The 17,603-nt window shown below is 37.8% G+C and overlaps 1 protein-coding gene across 1 annotated transcript in view; it reads left to right on the top strand.

Moving 5' to 3' along the window:
• Nucleotides 1-17,603, top strand: part of PDS5A (PDS5 cohesin associated factor A) — a 144,723-nt gene that overhangs the window by 34,542 nt on the left and 92,578 nt on the right. Inside the window, exon 2 of the mRNA XM_045284096.1 lies at nt 16,675-16,878. Within this exon, the coding sequence (XP_045140031.1) occupies nt 16,675-16,878 (204 nt within the window). The remainder of the gene's footprint in view (nt 1-16,674; nt 16,879-17,603) is intronic.

Raw genomic sequence — 17,603 nt, 5'->3', positions numbered from 1 at the left:
GTCATGTCTCATAGTGGGGCGGGCCATGTGGTCCTCTCTGTGGACTGGCTGCTCTAATCAGGAAGGAACATCGTCCTCAAGGCCTGGTGGGCCAGGATCAATCCCTAATTATTATCAACATATCTTGACTACATGTTTGATCCATTTCAGACAGATAATGGTGAGGTTAGAATCTTCTTCCTTCGTATTGACATTAGTTCATAGTAAAAACTGGTTACTAAATTTGAATAATGGTCATATTAACTGGTCTCCCTTGTAGATTAAGTGTATTATCTTATTACTAAGAAGCATTTTTCTTCGGAGTTGATCTTGACATGTTCTTTTTTATAGTGAATGTGACACTTCCTCTTCAATTGTCATTTCCATCATAGTCTTTAAAAAAAAAAGTCACCATCAGATTTATTGCAATTCATAAAATCCCTGTACGTACAGGGTCTCTGAGGAGCGGCTGGTGGATTTAAACCATCAGCCTCTCGTCTACAGTTCAAGTACTTTTCCAAACAGCACCCAGCATAGTAGATACATGACTCTGATTCTAACTAGTGAATTCCAGTCCATTTTAGCTCGACAATGTCTACAGTATCATATTTCAAGCAATCCATTTCAGTTTTGACAACTTAGCTTTTTTCCCCACAGGTTCATATTTTGCATATGCCACATTCTGAGTACCATAGATGTTTTCAGATGCTCGCATTTTAAGTTATGCCATGTCAGTAAATGGAAGTATTGAAAGCTTTACTCCATCCAGGTCATTAAAGTCAGTTCTACTTGGAGGAGGCACCTCTTCTTCAGTTGTATTCTTGAGCCTTCTGACTTGAAAGTGAGCCTTCTGACTTGAAAGTCATCTTATGTCAATACATCAGATAATATTTTGCTGCTCATCATAAGGTTTTTAATACCCAGCTTTTTTTTTTTTTTTTTTCAGAAGTAGATCACCAGGTCCTTCTACTTTATCTTAGTCTTGGAAGCGCTACTGAAACCTGTTCAGCTTGAGTGACCTTTTTGGTATTGTATCTGAAATACTAGTAGCATACCTCCCAGCATTATGACAACATGCAAGCCATCACAATAAGATGTGTTTGGGATAATGCTGAGGTGGGTTGGATTTTTTATTATAGATTATTTGTTGGAGTGTGCTCAAGCATTATTGTTACAGGTCTAGATTAGTGCATAGACATCTCTTGATGAAATGATAAACATACCAAGGGTTTAGTTTCTCTGTAGCCACTCCTTGGAAGAAAGATGAGGCTACCTGCTCCTGTAACAATTTATAGTCTTGGAAACTATTTAGGGACCAACTTAATAGCATTGAGTGGGTTTGGGTATCATAGCTTGTATTACAGAATATACCGAGTTTTAAAAAAAATTGAATTATTTGAAAGGGTCTCAAACAGTTCACGGGAAAACTTCATTGTCCTTTATTTCTATTTTCCATGAACTTTTTGAAGGGCCCCCCCCCCCTGTATAATCCTATATACATCATTAAAAGATAAACTTGTTCTTTTTGTATTTAATTTTTGGTTCTCTAAGGCATTCATCTAGTGTTTTTCTAGGCTGGTAGCAGATATAGTGATTCTTTGCCCAATGCTACTTACCTGCCACTGCCTCATCTTACCTACTTCTTCCTTTTTACCTTTCTCTTAGGGGATTTCCTATATTGCCTGCTCCCTTACCTCAGGCTCTCCTGGCTGGTACCAATTAAGGGAGAGGGGAGTGGCAAGATGAACTTAATTAGAGAATTAAACATTAAAGAAGAAAAAGAAAACTACAGAAAATCTCTCAGGTGGTCAAACCCAACCAAACTCCCTGCTATGGAGTTGATTCTGACTCATAGTGACCCTAAAGGACAGAGTGGTACTGCCCCTGTGGGTGTCATAGACTAATTTTTTTTTTTAATTGGGAGCTCTTACAGCTCTTATCATAATCCATACATATATCCATTGTGTCAAACACGTTTGTACATATGTTGTCATCATCTTTTTCCAAACATTTTCTTTCTACTTGAGCCTCTGGCACGAGCTCCTCATTTTTTCCTCTCCCTTCCCCACCCTCCCTCCCCCATATCCCCTTGATCATTTATAAATTATTCTTTATTTCTTACACCGACCATGGTAGAGACTGTCGTTTTTTACAGAAGCAGAAAGCCTGATCTTTCTGAGGGTTTAAAACTGCTGGCTTCAAGGTTAGTGGTCCAAAGTGTAACCCACTATGCCACCAGGGCTAGAGGTTTCTAACTACTCAAACCAAACCTACTGCTGTTGAGCTGCTTCTGATGCACAGTGGCAGTATAGGATATCAGTCTTGATGGAAACAAACTACTACATTTTTCTCCCACTGAGCACCTGGCAGGTTCAAACCAGCCTTTCATTTCAAGCCTTTCAGTTACCAGTCAAGTTCTTTAACCAGTCGAGTTAGAACTGCTATTTCTAAATTAAAACCTAAATAAAACAACCCACCCACCAAAGTTTTGCTTTTTCTTTTGTGTTTTGTTTTTTGACCTGCCCCTGGGGTTATTTGGGTTACTGATTCAGAAAATGGCATTGGATAAACCATATCAGCTGTAGTTCTTTAGAATATGGTATTCTACTATATTTTCAGCTATTAAGCTATATCACTTTATTAATTTATCATTTATACTTTTAAATATAAGTAGAATTCAAACCCACAAATAACAGGATGAGATAAAAAAGGTAAGAAATGTTTTTTTAAAGAATTAGGTATTAAGGGACATCCAAGGGAAGTGTAATGGTTATGCATTGGGCTCCTAATGACAAGGTTGGTAGTTCAAAACTAACACTTCCACAGGAGCAAGATTCGGCTTTCTACTCCTGTAAAGAGACCCACAAGGGTAGTTCAACCTCTTCTTTAAGGGCTACTGTGAGTGGGCATCTATCAATCAATGGCAGTGAAGGAAAGCTCTGAATGAACCCACAGTGACTAATTTGTTACTCATTGAGCTGCCAGTCATAAGATCAGTGGTTGAAATCCAACAATGGCTCTTCAGTTTTTAAAAGATGTAGAAGTTTGGAAGCCCCAAAGGGGCAGTCCTCTGACCTATAGATAGGTTCACTGTGAGTGGCAGTGGGTTTTTCTTTTGGGTTTGAGAGGCTGTGTACTACATACAGAGAGTAAAAGCTGGATACTGCAAAACCAGAGCATCGCTTGAGAAGAGTGGAAAATTGAAAAGGCACATATATGGAAGGTGTGGTGGCAATTTAGAAAATGTAAGACTCCATTAGTAATTTTCATAAATATTTTGCAGATCTGAAAATCTTCAAATAATGGATTTCAGAACACATTTAATTCATGGAAGTCAGTGGATGATTCATGTTAAATGTTTCAAAGATAAAGTTCACCCCAATCATCTTTATAAGAAAAATTCTAACTTCTTTTGAGAGTTTCTGTGCGCAAATGGAGAAGTTGTGCCATCTTATAGCAAGCCTGGAACATTTTAATTTTAATAAAGGAGTTTAAACACCCATTTTGGGTTTCAGACCATTTGAGTCTCTTATACCAAACTCCCTACCAATCAGTCAGTTCAGACTGATAGTAACTGTTGGACAAAATGGAACTTATCCTGTGGGTTTCTGAGACTGTAAATCTTTATGAGATTAGAAAGCCTTGTCTTTTGCAGTGTGGCTAGTAAGCTTAAAGAGCTCACCCTATGGTTAGCAGTCAAACAATACCCACTATTCAATCAGGGCTCCTTCTGTATTGTACAGTAACTCTTATTTCTGGCACCCTTTTAAGATAACAAATTGGAACTGCATGGTGTTCCATTCGTACTACTATTGATACTTGGGGGAAATTCCAAGTTCATGTAATTTGTACTGTTCATATATATCTTTGGATCAAAGAACACCTTATGAAGTATAACTTGACATAAATATTTCATTGACACAAACTACTTTAAATGCACTTTCTCTGTCTCCAGCTAGCTAACACATTAAAAGGGCCTTTTTTTTTTAATGGGCAAACAAAGTCGAGTGGAATATGGCATATATTCTGTACCTCAAGAACTAGAGCTGGTGTGGGGATGGGGGGCTTATTGCCATTTTTAAATCAGGGAGTCAAATAAACCCAGGAACAAGTCTAAAACTTTAGAGGCACCAAACTGTTTGCTGGCCAGTGTAGTTGAAGAAAAAGCAAGCTCTATATCATGATTGCCCCCCCCCAAAAAAAACCCCGAAAAACCATGAGCAAAATTAAACACAAAGTAGGGGGATATTTGTTTGGGTATTAATTTTCTGGCATTTGTACAAATTTTAGAAAGGTCCTTTTTTGGCTCTTAGTCATTTCATTCTATTTGTCATTCTATTTGTCATAGAGCTCTAATAAACCCAGGGATACAGGTCACATAATTTAGACAAGAAAGAAAGCTCCACTTATTTTGACCTCTTAGTACATTTTTTATACTGGTTTCATTTAATCTTGTGGTAGACACTACACGTGGGTTTAGTGTCTATAAAATAAGTTTTAGAAATCAATATAGTTTTAGAATGAGGCCCGTAAGGTAGTTTTGGGTTTTTTAATCGTTTTATTAGGGGCTCATACAACTCTTATCACAATCCATACTTACATCAATTGTGCAAAGCAAATTTGTACATTCATTGCCCTCATCATTTTCAAAACATTTGCTCTCCACTTAAGCCCCTGGCATCAGCCCCTCATTTTTTTCCCTCCCACCCTGCTGCCCCTTCCCTCCTGAACCCTTGTTAATTTATAAATTATTATTTTGTCATATCTTGCCTTGTCCGACGTCTCCCTTCACCCACTTTTCTGTTGTCCGTCCCCCAGGGAGGAGATTATACGGAGATCCTTATAATAGGTTCCCCCTTTCCAACCCACCCTCCCTCTACCCTCCCAGTATCGCCACTCTCACCACTGGCCCTGAAGGGATCATCCACCCTGGATTCCCTATGTTTCCAGTTCCTGTCTGTACCAGTGTACATACTCTGGTCTAGCCATATTTGTAAGGTAGAATTGGGATCATGATAGTGGTGGGGAAGGAACCATTTAAGAACTAGAGGAAAGTTGTATATTTCATCATTGCTACACTTCACTCTGGCTCGTCTCCTCCCCGCCACCCTTCTTTAAGGGGATGTCCAGTTGGCTGAAGATGGGCTTTGTGTCCTGTGTTAGTCTGGGTACTTTAGAGAAACAAATCCACAGAAACTCATGTATAAGAGAGAGTTTTATATAAAGGGTAAGTGCACATCAAGAAAACATCCCAACCCAGTGTTGCCCAAGCCCACAAGCCTAACATTAGCCCATATGTCCGACACTAATCCACAAAGTCCTCCTCCATCTCACAAAACACACGCAATGATGCCAACTGCAGGAGGAAAGCCGAATCAGTGAACTTCTAAGCATCACAGCGTTGGCAAGGGTCTCCACCCGGATGCTCCAGCATCCAGGGCTGCATTGGGGTAGGTCCATGCAGCTTCTCCTCGGAGATGTCTTACAGGAAGTGAGCCTTGCCAGCTGAATCAGGGAACTAACTGGCTAAGGCAGCTGCACCTTGGTCCGACCATTAGAAAGCAAGAGACCTGCGAACTAGAAAGGTGAGGCTCACAGAGCCATTTATCTCTCCGCCCTTCAGTTAACCCTACATGTGTTTTTCAGCCGGGTTGGCAAAATAAACTTTAACTATATCAGGTCTCCTCTCCGCACTCCCCCTCATTGACAATATGATTTTTTGTTCTTTGATGCCTGATAACTGATCCCATCTACACCTTGTGATCACACAGGCTGGTGTGCTTCTTCCATACGGGCTTTGTTGCTTCTCAGCTAGATAGCTGCCTATTGAGCTTCAAGCCTTTAAGACCCCAGACACTATATCTTTTGATAGCCAGGCACCATCAGCTTTCTTCACCACATTTGCTTATTCACCCACTTTGTGTTCAGTAATCGAGTCAGAAAGGTGAACATCATGGAATGTCACTGTAATAGAACAAAGTGTTCTTGCATTGAAGGAGTGCTTGAGTGGAGACCCAATGTCTATCTGTTACCTCAATACTAAACCTATAAATGTATGCACATAGATCTACCCTGTTTCCCCGAAAATAAGAGTGTCTTATATTAATTTTTGCTCCCAAAGATGCGCTAGGTCTTGTTTTCAGGGGATATCTTATTTTTCCTTGAAAAAGAATATGGTACACATTTATTGTTCATTGTTTTATTAAAAGAGACCTCGCACTTCCTGTCTGCTCTGGCTGTGCTGCAGTCAACAGTGAGCTGTGTGGCGGCGCCCACAGCTACGGTCCAGAGTCCAGAGTTACGGTAGCTTTGGGGGGCCTTATTTTCGGGGGATGCCTTATATTTCAACAAGAGGCAAAACTGTAAGTAGGTCTTATTTTCGGGGATGTCTTACTTTCAGAAAAACACGGAATTAACCCACCATCATATATAAATATATTTACATAAGTACATGCCTGTATTTAGACCTCTATAAATGGCCTTTGCCTTCTAGTGCTTTCCTCTGTTTCCTTTTACTTTCCTCTTGTCCCACTACCCTGTTTTCCCGAAAGTAAGACATCCCCCCAAAATAAGACCTACTTACAGTTTTGCCTTTCACTGAAATATAAGGCATCCCCCGAAAATAAGGCCCCCAAAAGCTACCGTAACTCTGGAGCCTGGACCGTAGCAACAGGCACCACTGTGCAGCTTAATGTTGGCCGCAGCGCAGCCGGAGCAGATAGGAAGTGCGGGGTCTCTTAATAAAACAATAAACACTAAATGTGTACCATATTCTTCTTAATGGAAAAATAAAACATCCCCTGAAAATAAGACCTAGCTCATCATTGGGAGCAAAAATTAATATGACACTGTCTTATTTGGGGGGAACAGGGTATCATGCTCTGCCTTCATTTGGGTTTCAGTAATTTCTCTCAGTTACATTGCCCTTGATCAAGTCCTACCAACCCTCCTACACATTCCTCACCACAGATTTTGGATCACTTGTTCCCTTGTGCCTGGGTTTGTTAAAAGCACTTCCTTCCCCCCACCTCGCCCTCTCCCATGCTTCCCCCAAACCGTCAGTTCCATTGGTTTCTCCTCTAGATTGTTTATCCTGCCTATCTTATCTAGATAGACCTGCGGAGATAATAATATGCACAAAAACAAGATATCAAAACAAAGCAACAAAAAAAAACAAAACAATGACAAAAAAAAACAATGACAAAAAAAAGCCTTTTTTTAAAAAAAAAAGGAGAAAAGAAAAGCTTTTAAATCATTCAAGGTCTGTTTGTAGACCTTTAGGAGTGTTTTCTACCGTGTTTCCCCAAAAGTAAGACATCCCCCCAAAATAAGACCTACTTACAGTTTTGGCTCTCGCTGAAACATAAGACATCCCCCCGAAAATAAGGTCCCCCAAAGCTTTGGACTCTGGACTGTAGTGGCGGGCACCGCCACACAGCTCACTGTTGGCCGCAGAGCAGCCAGGAAGCATGAGGTCTCTTAATAAAACAATAAACAAATGTGTACTGTATTCTTCCTCATGGAAAAATAAGATTTAGCACATCTTTGGGAGCCAAAATTAATATAAGACACTCTTATTTTCAGGGAAACAGGGCACTCTGATCAGGTGCCACTCCCTTGCTCCAAAGTCTATTTTTGGTATTACCTCGAGATTTCCTTGCTCTGCTCCCTTTGCTGTACTTTTACACACCCTTAGTGTTTTGTCACGGTGTGGTGTGGTCCGATCGGGCACAATTCCCACACTGTGTCTCCAGTGTTGTCCCCTGTAGGACTATGGGTCAGTGAAGGATGTTGTGTCTCATAGTCTGGCCGGCCATATGGTCCTCTCTGTGCATTGGCTGCTCTGAGCGGGGATATCGGCCTCAAGGCTTGGTGGGCCAGAATGTGCTCCATTTTCTCTTCTTCCCCCTTCATTTGCTCCCATGTGCTCTCATCAGACATGTCCCTCTCCCTGAGCTGTAGCTTCAGTGCTTTCCTCTGAAGTAAATTCTTCTGGGGGGAGGGGCAGCTGTCCATGTAGTTGGCATTGGGGCTGGCCCCTCAGACCTCTCTATTCGGTCCCTGCTTCATAACCAGTGTGTTGCATTCACATCTTGGAACACTGGGAGACCTTCTAGTCTTGTAAAGATTTAGTCTTGGAAAACTCACAGGGGCAGTTCAGTTCTGTTCTGTTCTGTCCTGTCCTGATAGGGTCACTCTGAGGAGTCAGAATCAACTTGATGGCTGTGAGTTTGAGTTTTTCGTTCAAGTCCATCTAGATTCTTCAGAATAGGGCAGAGAAGAGAATTTTCCTCTACTATGCCCTCATCTTTCTGCTCAGCACTTTGGATACCTTAATTTACTTTGCATACCTTACATAGTCATTTCTCTGGGTAATCTGAAAACAGTAGGAATTTGTTGGGGAAGATGTGCAATCCTCGATCCCCCAAGCGATTTGTAATACTAATAATAACTCATTACTTTATACAGAGTTTGTTGAGTTCCTGTTGTGTGCCAGGCTCTGGTTTAGATACCAATGTTAGACCAATAAACAAAACTGGGAGCTTAAGGCCAAATGGGAGAGGCATTATATCCATTATTATAAAGATACCCAGAACCAAACTCACTGCCACCCAACTCACATAGGAGCCCTGGTGGTGTGGTGGTTATGAGTTGGCATGCAGTCAACAAAGTCAGCAATTTAAAACCACCACCAGCTCCTCATGAGAAAGATGGGGCTTTCTACTCCAGTAAACAAGTATAGTCTCAGAAACTATACTCAGAAGCAGTTCTACCTTGCCTATAGGGTCACTATGAGTCAGAATGTGCAGTTGATTCCCTCCCGCCCCCAACTATTACTATTACAGGAACCCTGATGGTGAAGTGGTTTACTCACTGGCCTAACTGCAAGGTCAGCAGTTCGACCAGCTGTTCTATGGGAGAAAGACAAGACTTTCTACTCCCATAAAGAATTATAGTCTTGGAAACTCATGGGGAGCAGTTTTACTCTCTCGTATAGTGTTTTTATGAGTTGGGTGGCAGTTTTAAACAGTTGTTTGCGCATGCGTTTGACACCTAAGATTGCATCGGATTGGCTGCACTGTGTATCCATTAAGCGATGTGATTGATGATTAGGCTTACGTGGGTTTTTTTTTTAATGCCTTGCGATCTACCCACACTACATTTGCGATCCACTAGTAGATCGTGATCGATGTATTGAGCACCCCGGTACTAGAGGAATTTCCTTGTAAGCCTCCTAATACTAATATGTTTTCATTTGTCTAAAGATCGCCCTAGAGAAAATCCATTTCATCAACTCAATAAAGTTGCCAGTACCAGTTGTCATTCAGTGAGTTCAGACTCACCAATGTCAGAGCCCCTGAGCTGTGCTCCATATAAGATTTTTCCCTTTTGATTGAAAGATAATTAGGCAGTGCCACAGGTTTGATATTTCCCATTTTCCAGCATATTAATTGCACATTTTCACAGAATTTGTATGATCATAGAATTATATTAAAATCTGTAAAATATATTATTTTTATTGCTCAAAAATAATCTAAAAGGTGATTATTTAATCTGATGATTATACTGCTAAAATAAAAAACTTTGGACAAGAAAGTTTAAGTCCGTTTACAAAAGAACTTAAATTCTGACCCTTAGCTTACTCATCTCTTAATAGAAGCTTAGATTATTTTGTTGACAAGAGGTTAGATATATTATGTTAAGTAAAAGGGACTTTTGATTGCAGGTAGTCTGGCTGGTCCTACCAAAGTGATTGTTATGATTATCTTTGACCCCTTTGCATCTCCTGTTCTGATGTACTTTACTTATTGTAAGATCTTCCAGGTATTGTTTTCTGTATCATTCTTTCATGTAGATGACAATCTACTAAAATATTAATACTTAGTAAGTATTGCCTTTCGTTGGTATGTTTGTCCTTAAAAGAAAACTCCCAAAAGAAACATGCAGTATTCCTCTGGTTCCTTGAGGCAGCAGCCATCTAGCACAGAAGCCAATAAGCCCATGGAAGGAGCACACCAACCTGTGTGATCAGGAGGTGTCAACAAAGCCCATCTATAGAAAATTGGACATCCCCTCAGAGAAGGAGCACAAGGAAGGGACGATTCAACCAGGATGCAGTATAGCACCAATGAAACACATCATTCCTCTAGTTCCTGAATGCTTCCTCCCCGCCTCTACCATTACCCAGTTCTACCTTACAAATCTGGCTAAACCGGAGAACACAACATTGGTACAGAGAAGAGCTTTGGACACATGGAATTCAGGACAGATAACCCCTCAGGAACAGCAGTGAGAATAGTGATATCCTTGGGGTAGGGGGGAGCTTTGAGAGAGGGAATGGGGAGAAATGGGGGACCCATCACAAGGTTGGATATATAGCCCACCCCCACCCCCAGAGGGATGAATAACAGAAATGTGGGTAAAGGGAGACAATGGACAGTGTAAGATACAAAATAATAATAGCAATATGTAATTGATCAAGGATTCACAAGGGAAAGATAGGGCATCTGGGATCTTAAAGGCTTGAAGATAATAAACAAGAGGCCATCTAGCTGAGAAACAACAAATTCCACATGGAAGAAGCACACCAGCCTGTGTGATGATCAGGTGTCAGGCATCAAAGACCCAGAACAAAAAATCCTATCATTGTGAATGAGGGGAAGTGCAGAGTGGGGACCCAAAGCCCATCTGTAGACAATTGGACATCCCCTTACAGAAGTGTCACAAGGAAGAGATGAGCCAGTCAGGGTGCAGTATAGCACTGTTGAAACATGCAACTTTCCTCTAGTTCTTTAATGCTTCCTACCTCCCCCGCCCCACCCACCATCATTACCCCAATTCTACCTTACAAATCTGGCTAGACCAGAGCATGTACATGGGTACAGATAAGAGCTTGAAACACACTGAATCCAGGACAGATAAGCTCAGTACTGGTATTGAGAGTAGCGATACCAGGAGGGGATAGGGAAGGTTCAGGGGAGACGGAACCAATCACAGTGATGTACATATAACCACCCCCAGGAGGACGGACAACAGAAAAGTGGGTCATCGGTCAGTGTAAGACATGAAAAAATAATTATAAATTATCAAAGGTTCATGAGGGAGGGAGGGGAAAAATGAGCTGATACCAAGGCTCAAGTAGAAAGAAAATGTTTTGGAAATATGATGGCAACAAATGTACAAATGTGCTTGACACAATGGATGCATGTATGGATTGTGATAATAGTTGTAGGAGCCCTCAGTAAAATTATTTTTTTTTTTAAAGATTAGAAGTTTCGGGAGAAAAAAAAGATAATTACACCAAGGGGCTTAAGTAGAAAATGTTTTGGAAATGATGATGGCAATAAACGTACAAATAAGCTTGGTACAATTGATGTACGGATTGTCATAAGAGTTGTAAAAGCCCCCAATAAAATGATCTTTTAATAAAAAATTTATTAGCATATCTTAATAACAACTATTAGAAATCTGTGCAAATGAAAAATTTCAAATGCTTAATATGTTTATATGAGCATGACAGGAGAGGAAATTTGGGGCATCTTAAAATGAAACATTCAACATGAACTCGGTAGTAAAAATATGTTGGTTAAAAAAAGAAAAGATAAATGTTAATTTATTATGTTGTAAATTGGTAGCTGTAGGAGAGAAACCTCCTCCCCAGAAAAAAATAAACTTTGTCCCTTATCTCTTAAAAAAAAAAAAGCTCCTGCTGACCAACCACTATAGTAATAGCGTCAGAATGACAAGGAAATGCTTGGTATTTTGAACAGAACTAATATTATATACAACTTATATCTGTTTAGTTAGTCATGAACCATTTAGCGTTAGAGATTGCTTTATGGGAAGGTTTTTAATTTCAGATTCCTTTCCTTTTTTTGTTTGAAATTATCTTGTGTGTCACAAAGAATTTAAACCATTTCATTTTTACTTTTCCTCTTAGAAGTAATCAGACCAATGTTTATGTCTGATAAAAGGAATCTGGGGATGGGGGCATTAACGTTGTGTCCTATGTATCTGTTTATTTCCCCTTTTTGTTTGTGGACATAGCACATACAAAGGAAAGCATTATGTAGTTGCATAGCCCATCTCACCAAAACATTAAACTCCCTGTAGATGTGATTCTTTGTTATCCTTTTTTTAAAAAAAACTCCCTGTAGATGTGAGTCTTTATGTTATCCTTTTTAAATTAAACTCTTTTCCCTTTCTCAGTACCTCTCTATCTTCCTGTTCTTTCTCTTATCTGCTGTCCGGGGCCCCTTGGCCGTGGCCTTCTCGCTGTCTTTAAAATCGTCTCCTTTGGGATGAAAACCATTTTTATGCTTTCCTTTGTAGTAATATCTTTATGAGATCGTGTAACTTTGTTGAGCATAGTGTCCTACAATTTTGTCCATGTTATAAGGTGTTTGACAGACTTGTCATTGTTTTTTAATGATGTAGATAATTTATGTGTATATGTACCAGAGTTTATCTATTCCTCTACAAATTGGGTCTTTTATTGTTTCCATCTTTTTGGTATTCTAGAAATTGCTGCAATAAACATTTATGTATATGTCTGTTTATATTTTACTTTTTTATTTCTTTAGGAAGGTATACAAAGTAAAGAGATTATAGGATCATAAAGTATTTGTATTTGCATTTGTTTAAGAAAGGCCATACTGTTTTCCATAGTGGTTATACAGTTCAACAATCCCACCAGCAATGAATGAGCGTTCTAATTTCTCCACATCCTCCCTAGCATTTATTTTATTTTTCCCTTGGGAATATTGATGTGAGGTGGTATCTCGTTATTGTTGTAATTTGTATTTCTCTTAGGGCCAATTAATGGGAACATTTCTTCACGGGATAGTTGGCCACCTAGATGTCATCTTTAGTAAATTGTCTATTCATGTCTTGTGCCTCTTTCTTATTAATAAGCTATAATTTTCTATAGGTTTTTTTAATTAACCCCATTGTTATGTTCACAGTATATTTATTCCTTGTACTAATGCCTTTCAGTTTGTCCTCATTTTTTTCACTAATTTTTTCACTAATTATATTTTATGGTTTTAGGATTTATATTTAGGTCTTAATTGATCTTGAGCTCACTTTTGTATGTGGTGTGCAAATGGGTCCAGTTTCATTGTTTTGCAGGTAGAGATCCAGTATTTCCAGCATCATTTGTGTTTTACATTACATTGTGTTTACATTACATCCTGTAGTGTGTTTTAGTCCGTAATCAAAGACCAGGTGTCTGTAGGTACTTGATTGTATTTCTGGGTCCTCAATTCTAATCCATTAGTCTACATATCTGACCATATCTATACCAAGCTATTTTGATTACCATGGCTGTATAATAGGTTATGAAATGAGGAGTGAAAGGTCTCTTGCTTATTTTTGTCTTTTTTTAATAGTCTTTGTTTATCCTGGGTTTATCTCCTTTACATATGAAGTTGGTGATTAGCGTTTCCATTTCTTTGAAGAATCATACTGGAATTTAGATCAGAATTGTATTGAATGTATAGCATGCTTTTTGTAATATTGTCATTTCCACTGTGTCAAGTATTCCTCTCCATGAGCATAGGATTCTTGGTGGCACAGTAATTCAGAGTTGGTCTGCCAACCAAAAGGTCAGCAGTTCGAAACCACCAGCTGCTTCTCAGGAGAAAAACTAGGCTCTCAACTTCCGATACAACAGTTACAGTCTTAGAAACTCAGAGGAACAGATCATTCCTATCATAGAGGTTTGGCGCCAATGCAATAGCAACGAGTTTCATATTTTTAACCAAGAGCACAGAGCAAGTCTCTTGGTTTTTCGTAGAAATGTTTTATCATTTTCTTTGTATAAGTTCTTTTATTTCTTAGTAAAGTTTATTCCTAAACATTTTATCTTTCAGGTAGTTATTATTGTCAATGTTCTTTTTAATTTCCTTTTCTGTGTCATATTCTTTAATATACAAGAATCCAACTGATTTTTCTATTTTGGTCTTTTAACCTGATAAGTTGGTCTATCAGCCTGCTACTTTGCCAGGTTTTCAATTTAGCAATTTTTTGTTGTAATCTTTGGGGGTTTCTCTATATAGCATTGTATCATCTGCAAATCAAGAGAGTTTTATTTATTTTGTTTATTTTCCTTGTAACAGGTTTTCTTTTTCTAATGTACAAATAGGATATGTAATTATGTTTCATTTTTCATTCTAGATATTACTATTTTTCCTTTTAAATCTTATTGTTAATGTTTTGTGTGTTTGGTTTTTTAATATGCAGTTGACGTTTGAACAACACTGAGATTGGGAGTGCTCACCTCCTCCACTGTTGAAAAATCTGCATATAATTTATAATAGACCCATGAACAACACAAGTTTGGACAGAGCAGGCCCACTTAATAAGCAGATTTGTTTTCCTGCTGCTACTGCAATGAGCTCCAGTGTTGGGAAGTATCTGCTTAAAAACATGTGGCATTAATCATCCCCTGGGGACAATTCTCATCAAAGTGGTGATTGAATGGCAGTAGTTACTGCAGAGCTTAACTGCCCATATTTATAAGCTGGCCCACACAATTCAAACGTGTTGGTCAAGAGTCAACTAATTGGAGTGAAAATATACACAAATTATTTTTAATATTCATTCTTGACTGCTTCCTTTTCCTGATTTACTCTTGCCTGAAGTCTCACTTTTTCTTTTTTTTTTTCATTATGTGATCCTTAATTTATTTTCTTTTTTTTTTTTTTTAACATTTTATTAGGGGCTCATACAACTGTTATCCCAATCCATACACACATCAATTGTGTAAAGCGCATTTGTACATCGTTTCTCAAATCATTTTCTCTCCATTTAAACCCCCGACAAAATACCCATGTATAAACTATCAAGGGCTCATGCGGGAGATGGGAGTGGGGAGGGAGGGGAAAAATGAGGACCTAATGTCTTTCACTTTTATTGAACCTTTCACTAATCAACTTTTGTTAGTTTTCTTTTTCAGAATAGGCTTTTCTTTTTTTTTTTAACTTCGGATGCAATATAAATCACTGACACTTCATTCTGTCTTTTCTGGTATACATATAAAGGCCATTAAATTTCCTCAAACACAGCTTTAACTGCATCCCACAAATTTTGATAATTTGTTTAATAAATTATCAGTTCAAAATATTTTCTCAATTCGATTAGGATTACTTCTTTGATATAGTCAGGCTTTAGGGGAAAAAATAAAATTAGTCTTAACCACTCTCCATAGAATAGAAAAAGAGGGAGTGCATCTCAATTTGTTTCAGGCTAATATAACGTCAATACTAAAAATACCAGGATATCTTCAAAGAAACTAGCAAACAGTTTGATTATGAATATAAATGTAAAACATGAAACAAAAGCAAATCAAATCCAGTGATAATATGAAAGTACCCTGACCAAGTTGAATTCATTTTAAGAAAATTCGGACTAAAACTACAGGAATGTAAACTTGGAACAATTCTAGAAAACCAGTCAATGGAATTGACTGTATTTAGCAGAACTTGGTGGCAAAATATACCTGTCTCAATTGTTGTTCACTACCATCAAACTGGCTCTCCAACTCAGGGCAACCTATGGAAAAAGAGATCTAACTGTTGTGATCCATAGAATTTTTGGAAGTGATTCATACTCGAAGCCTATTTTCTTAGCCTAAAAGATCTGCTGAAACCTTTTCTCATCGTAGTAACACATAAACCAGATGTGTGGGTAGCTGTGCAGAGGTACATTAACCAGTATTCAAACTGGGTCTTCTCACGTGGAAGGCAAGAGTTCTCTCCCTGAACAACCACTGCCCTCTGATCATCTCAACAGACACAGAAAAAAATTCACCATCTATTCATGATTTTTAAAAACTTAACAAAAATAGAAATGCAATATTAGTACATGACAATGGAGACTAATGCAAAATATTTAGAGAAAAATTTCAAGACATGAGGAAATATTTGTGGCTTGATAATAAACAGATTTATAGTATAGATACTTGTATTTTACAAAGATAACAGACCAGCTTAAAATACACACAAATGTTTTATGATGAACTCTGCTTACAACCAAGTTTTTTTTTAAATGATTTTGTGAAAGTGTCTTGATAATGTGTGTATATACTAAAAGAATAGTACGTGATATTTAAAAAGGATAATTTATATTTTGTTGTGATTCTAAAATATGTATTTGTTAATTTTATAGCCTTAAATAACTAAAGTTATTTTCTTTTTCAATTTTGTGTTTTTCACAAGTTTATAAAGCAGTTTAGGTTCCTACTCAGCAGTTTCTGCACAACTGTCCTGTGACATTGATTACATTCTTTTTATCAGAACTACTACTACATAAAAATGAAATAGTTTTGAGGTTCCTCAATCAAGGAAACTTTGATAATAAAATGTCATAGAAACATAATTTATGTTACTGCAAAGAATTTTGAGCTATATATGCCAAGGCCTTTTTCCCCTTGGACTAGATATAAAAAGCATGTGAGTCTTAAGTTCTTAATAAATCTGGTTCTAATGTGTCTTGAATAAGTGGTTATTTATAGATACACTATTCATTGGTAATAGCCATTTTGCCTCTTAATTGAAGATGTGACAAAGTTTGATTGTATCCAATTGTGTATCCTATCATAGTAACTGATTGCTAGCTTATGTTGTGTTGATGATGTTTTTCAATGATATCTAAATATTTGGAGTTTTATTTTTCTTTTATAAATGATTACAGATGGTAGTGAAAACTTTTATGGATATGGATCAGGATTCAGAAGACGAAAAGCAGCAGTATCTCCCACTAGCCTTGCATCTTGCATCTGAATTCTTCCTCAGGAATCCCAATAAAGATGTGCGTCTCCTAGTAGCATGTTGTTTGGCTGACATCTTTCGAATTTATGCCCCTGAAGCTCCATATACTTCCCATGATAAACTTAAGGTAAATATAATCTGTATACAACTATTTTACTTTGTATAGTAAAAATGTAGGTTTTCATATTATGCATCTTACTATATTAAGAATATTTTCCTTATATTATGCTTTTAAGTAGCAAAACAAGCTAATAATTCATTTAATTCATATTCATTAAGCAACCACAAGATGCCTGTTACCTTTTTTATAAGGCATTGAAAGCTGCAGGTTAAAATTAGCCACTGTCTACTCATGTTTAACCTTCAGGAAAACATTAGAAGGCGCAAATGGTTAAACTGAAGAAATAACCCTGTTTTAAAAAAGTAGTATACCAAAATTGACACTTTCAGTGGATTATTTTCCCATTTAATATATTAAAATAGAAAACTATATGCCTATCTTGGTGGTTCTGCTTTGGTTCACAATATTTTTAAACTCCTCTTGAACTGATTTCATGTTCTGAATTATTCTATCCTTGGCAAATTTTAAGCCTTTGGATTTTCTTTTTAATTAGCATAGAAATCATTTTGTTCCATATTAATGCTATGTAAAGTTAAGGTTTTTAAAAGCTTTATTAGGAAATGAAACATTGTCTAAAGTACAACCTTTATACCTACTGTGTTAGTTCCACACAGTGTTCGAGTTATAGTCACAAGTCAAATTCTAAACTAGGTAAGGAAGATTATGTTTTACCTGTAAGAATTTGTAATGGGAAGACTCAACCAGCTCTGAAAGTGAAGATCATTGTTTGC

Source organism: Echinops telfairi, unplaced genomic scaffold (genome assembly GCF_000313985.2).
Source record: "Echinops telfairi isolate 266 unplaced genomic scaffold, ASM31398v2 ScPeMD7_7468;HRSCAF=8506_0, whole genome shotgun sequence".
Classification (NCBI taxonomy): domain Eukaryota; kingdom Metazoa; phylum Chordata; class Mammalia; order Afrosoricida; family Tenrecidae; genus Echinops; species Echinops telfairi.
The sequence above is the reverse complement of the archived record's forward strand: the minus strand, read 5'-3'. Positions and strand labels throughout refer to the sequence as shown.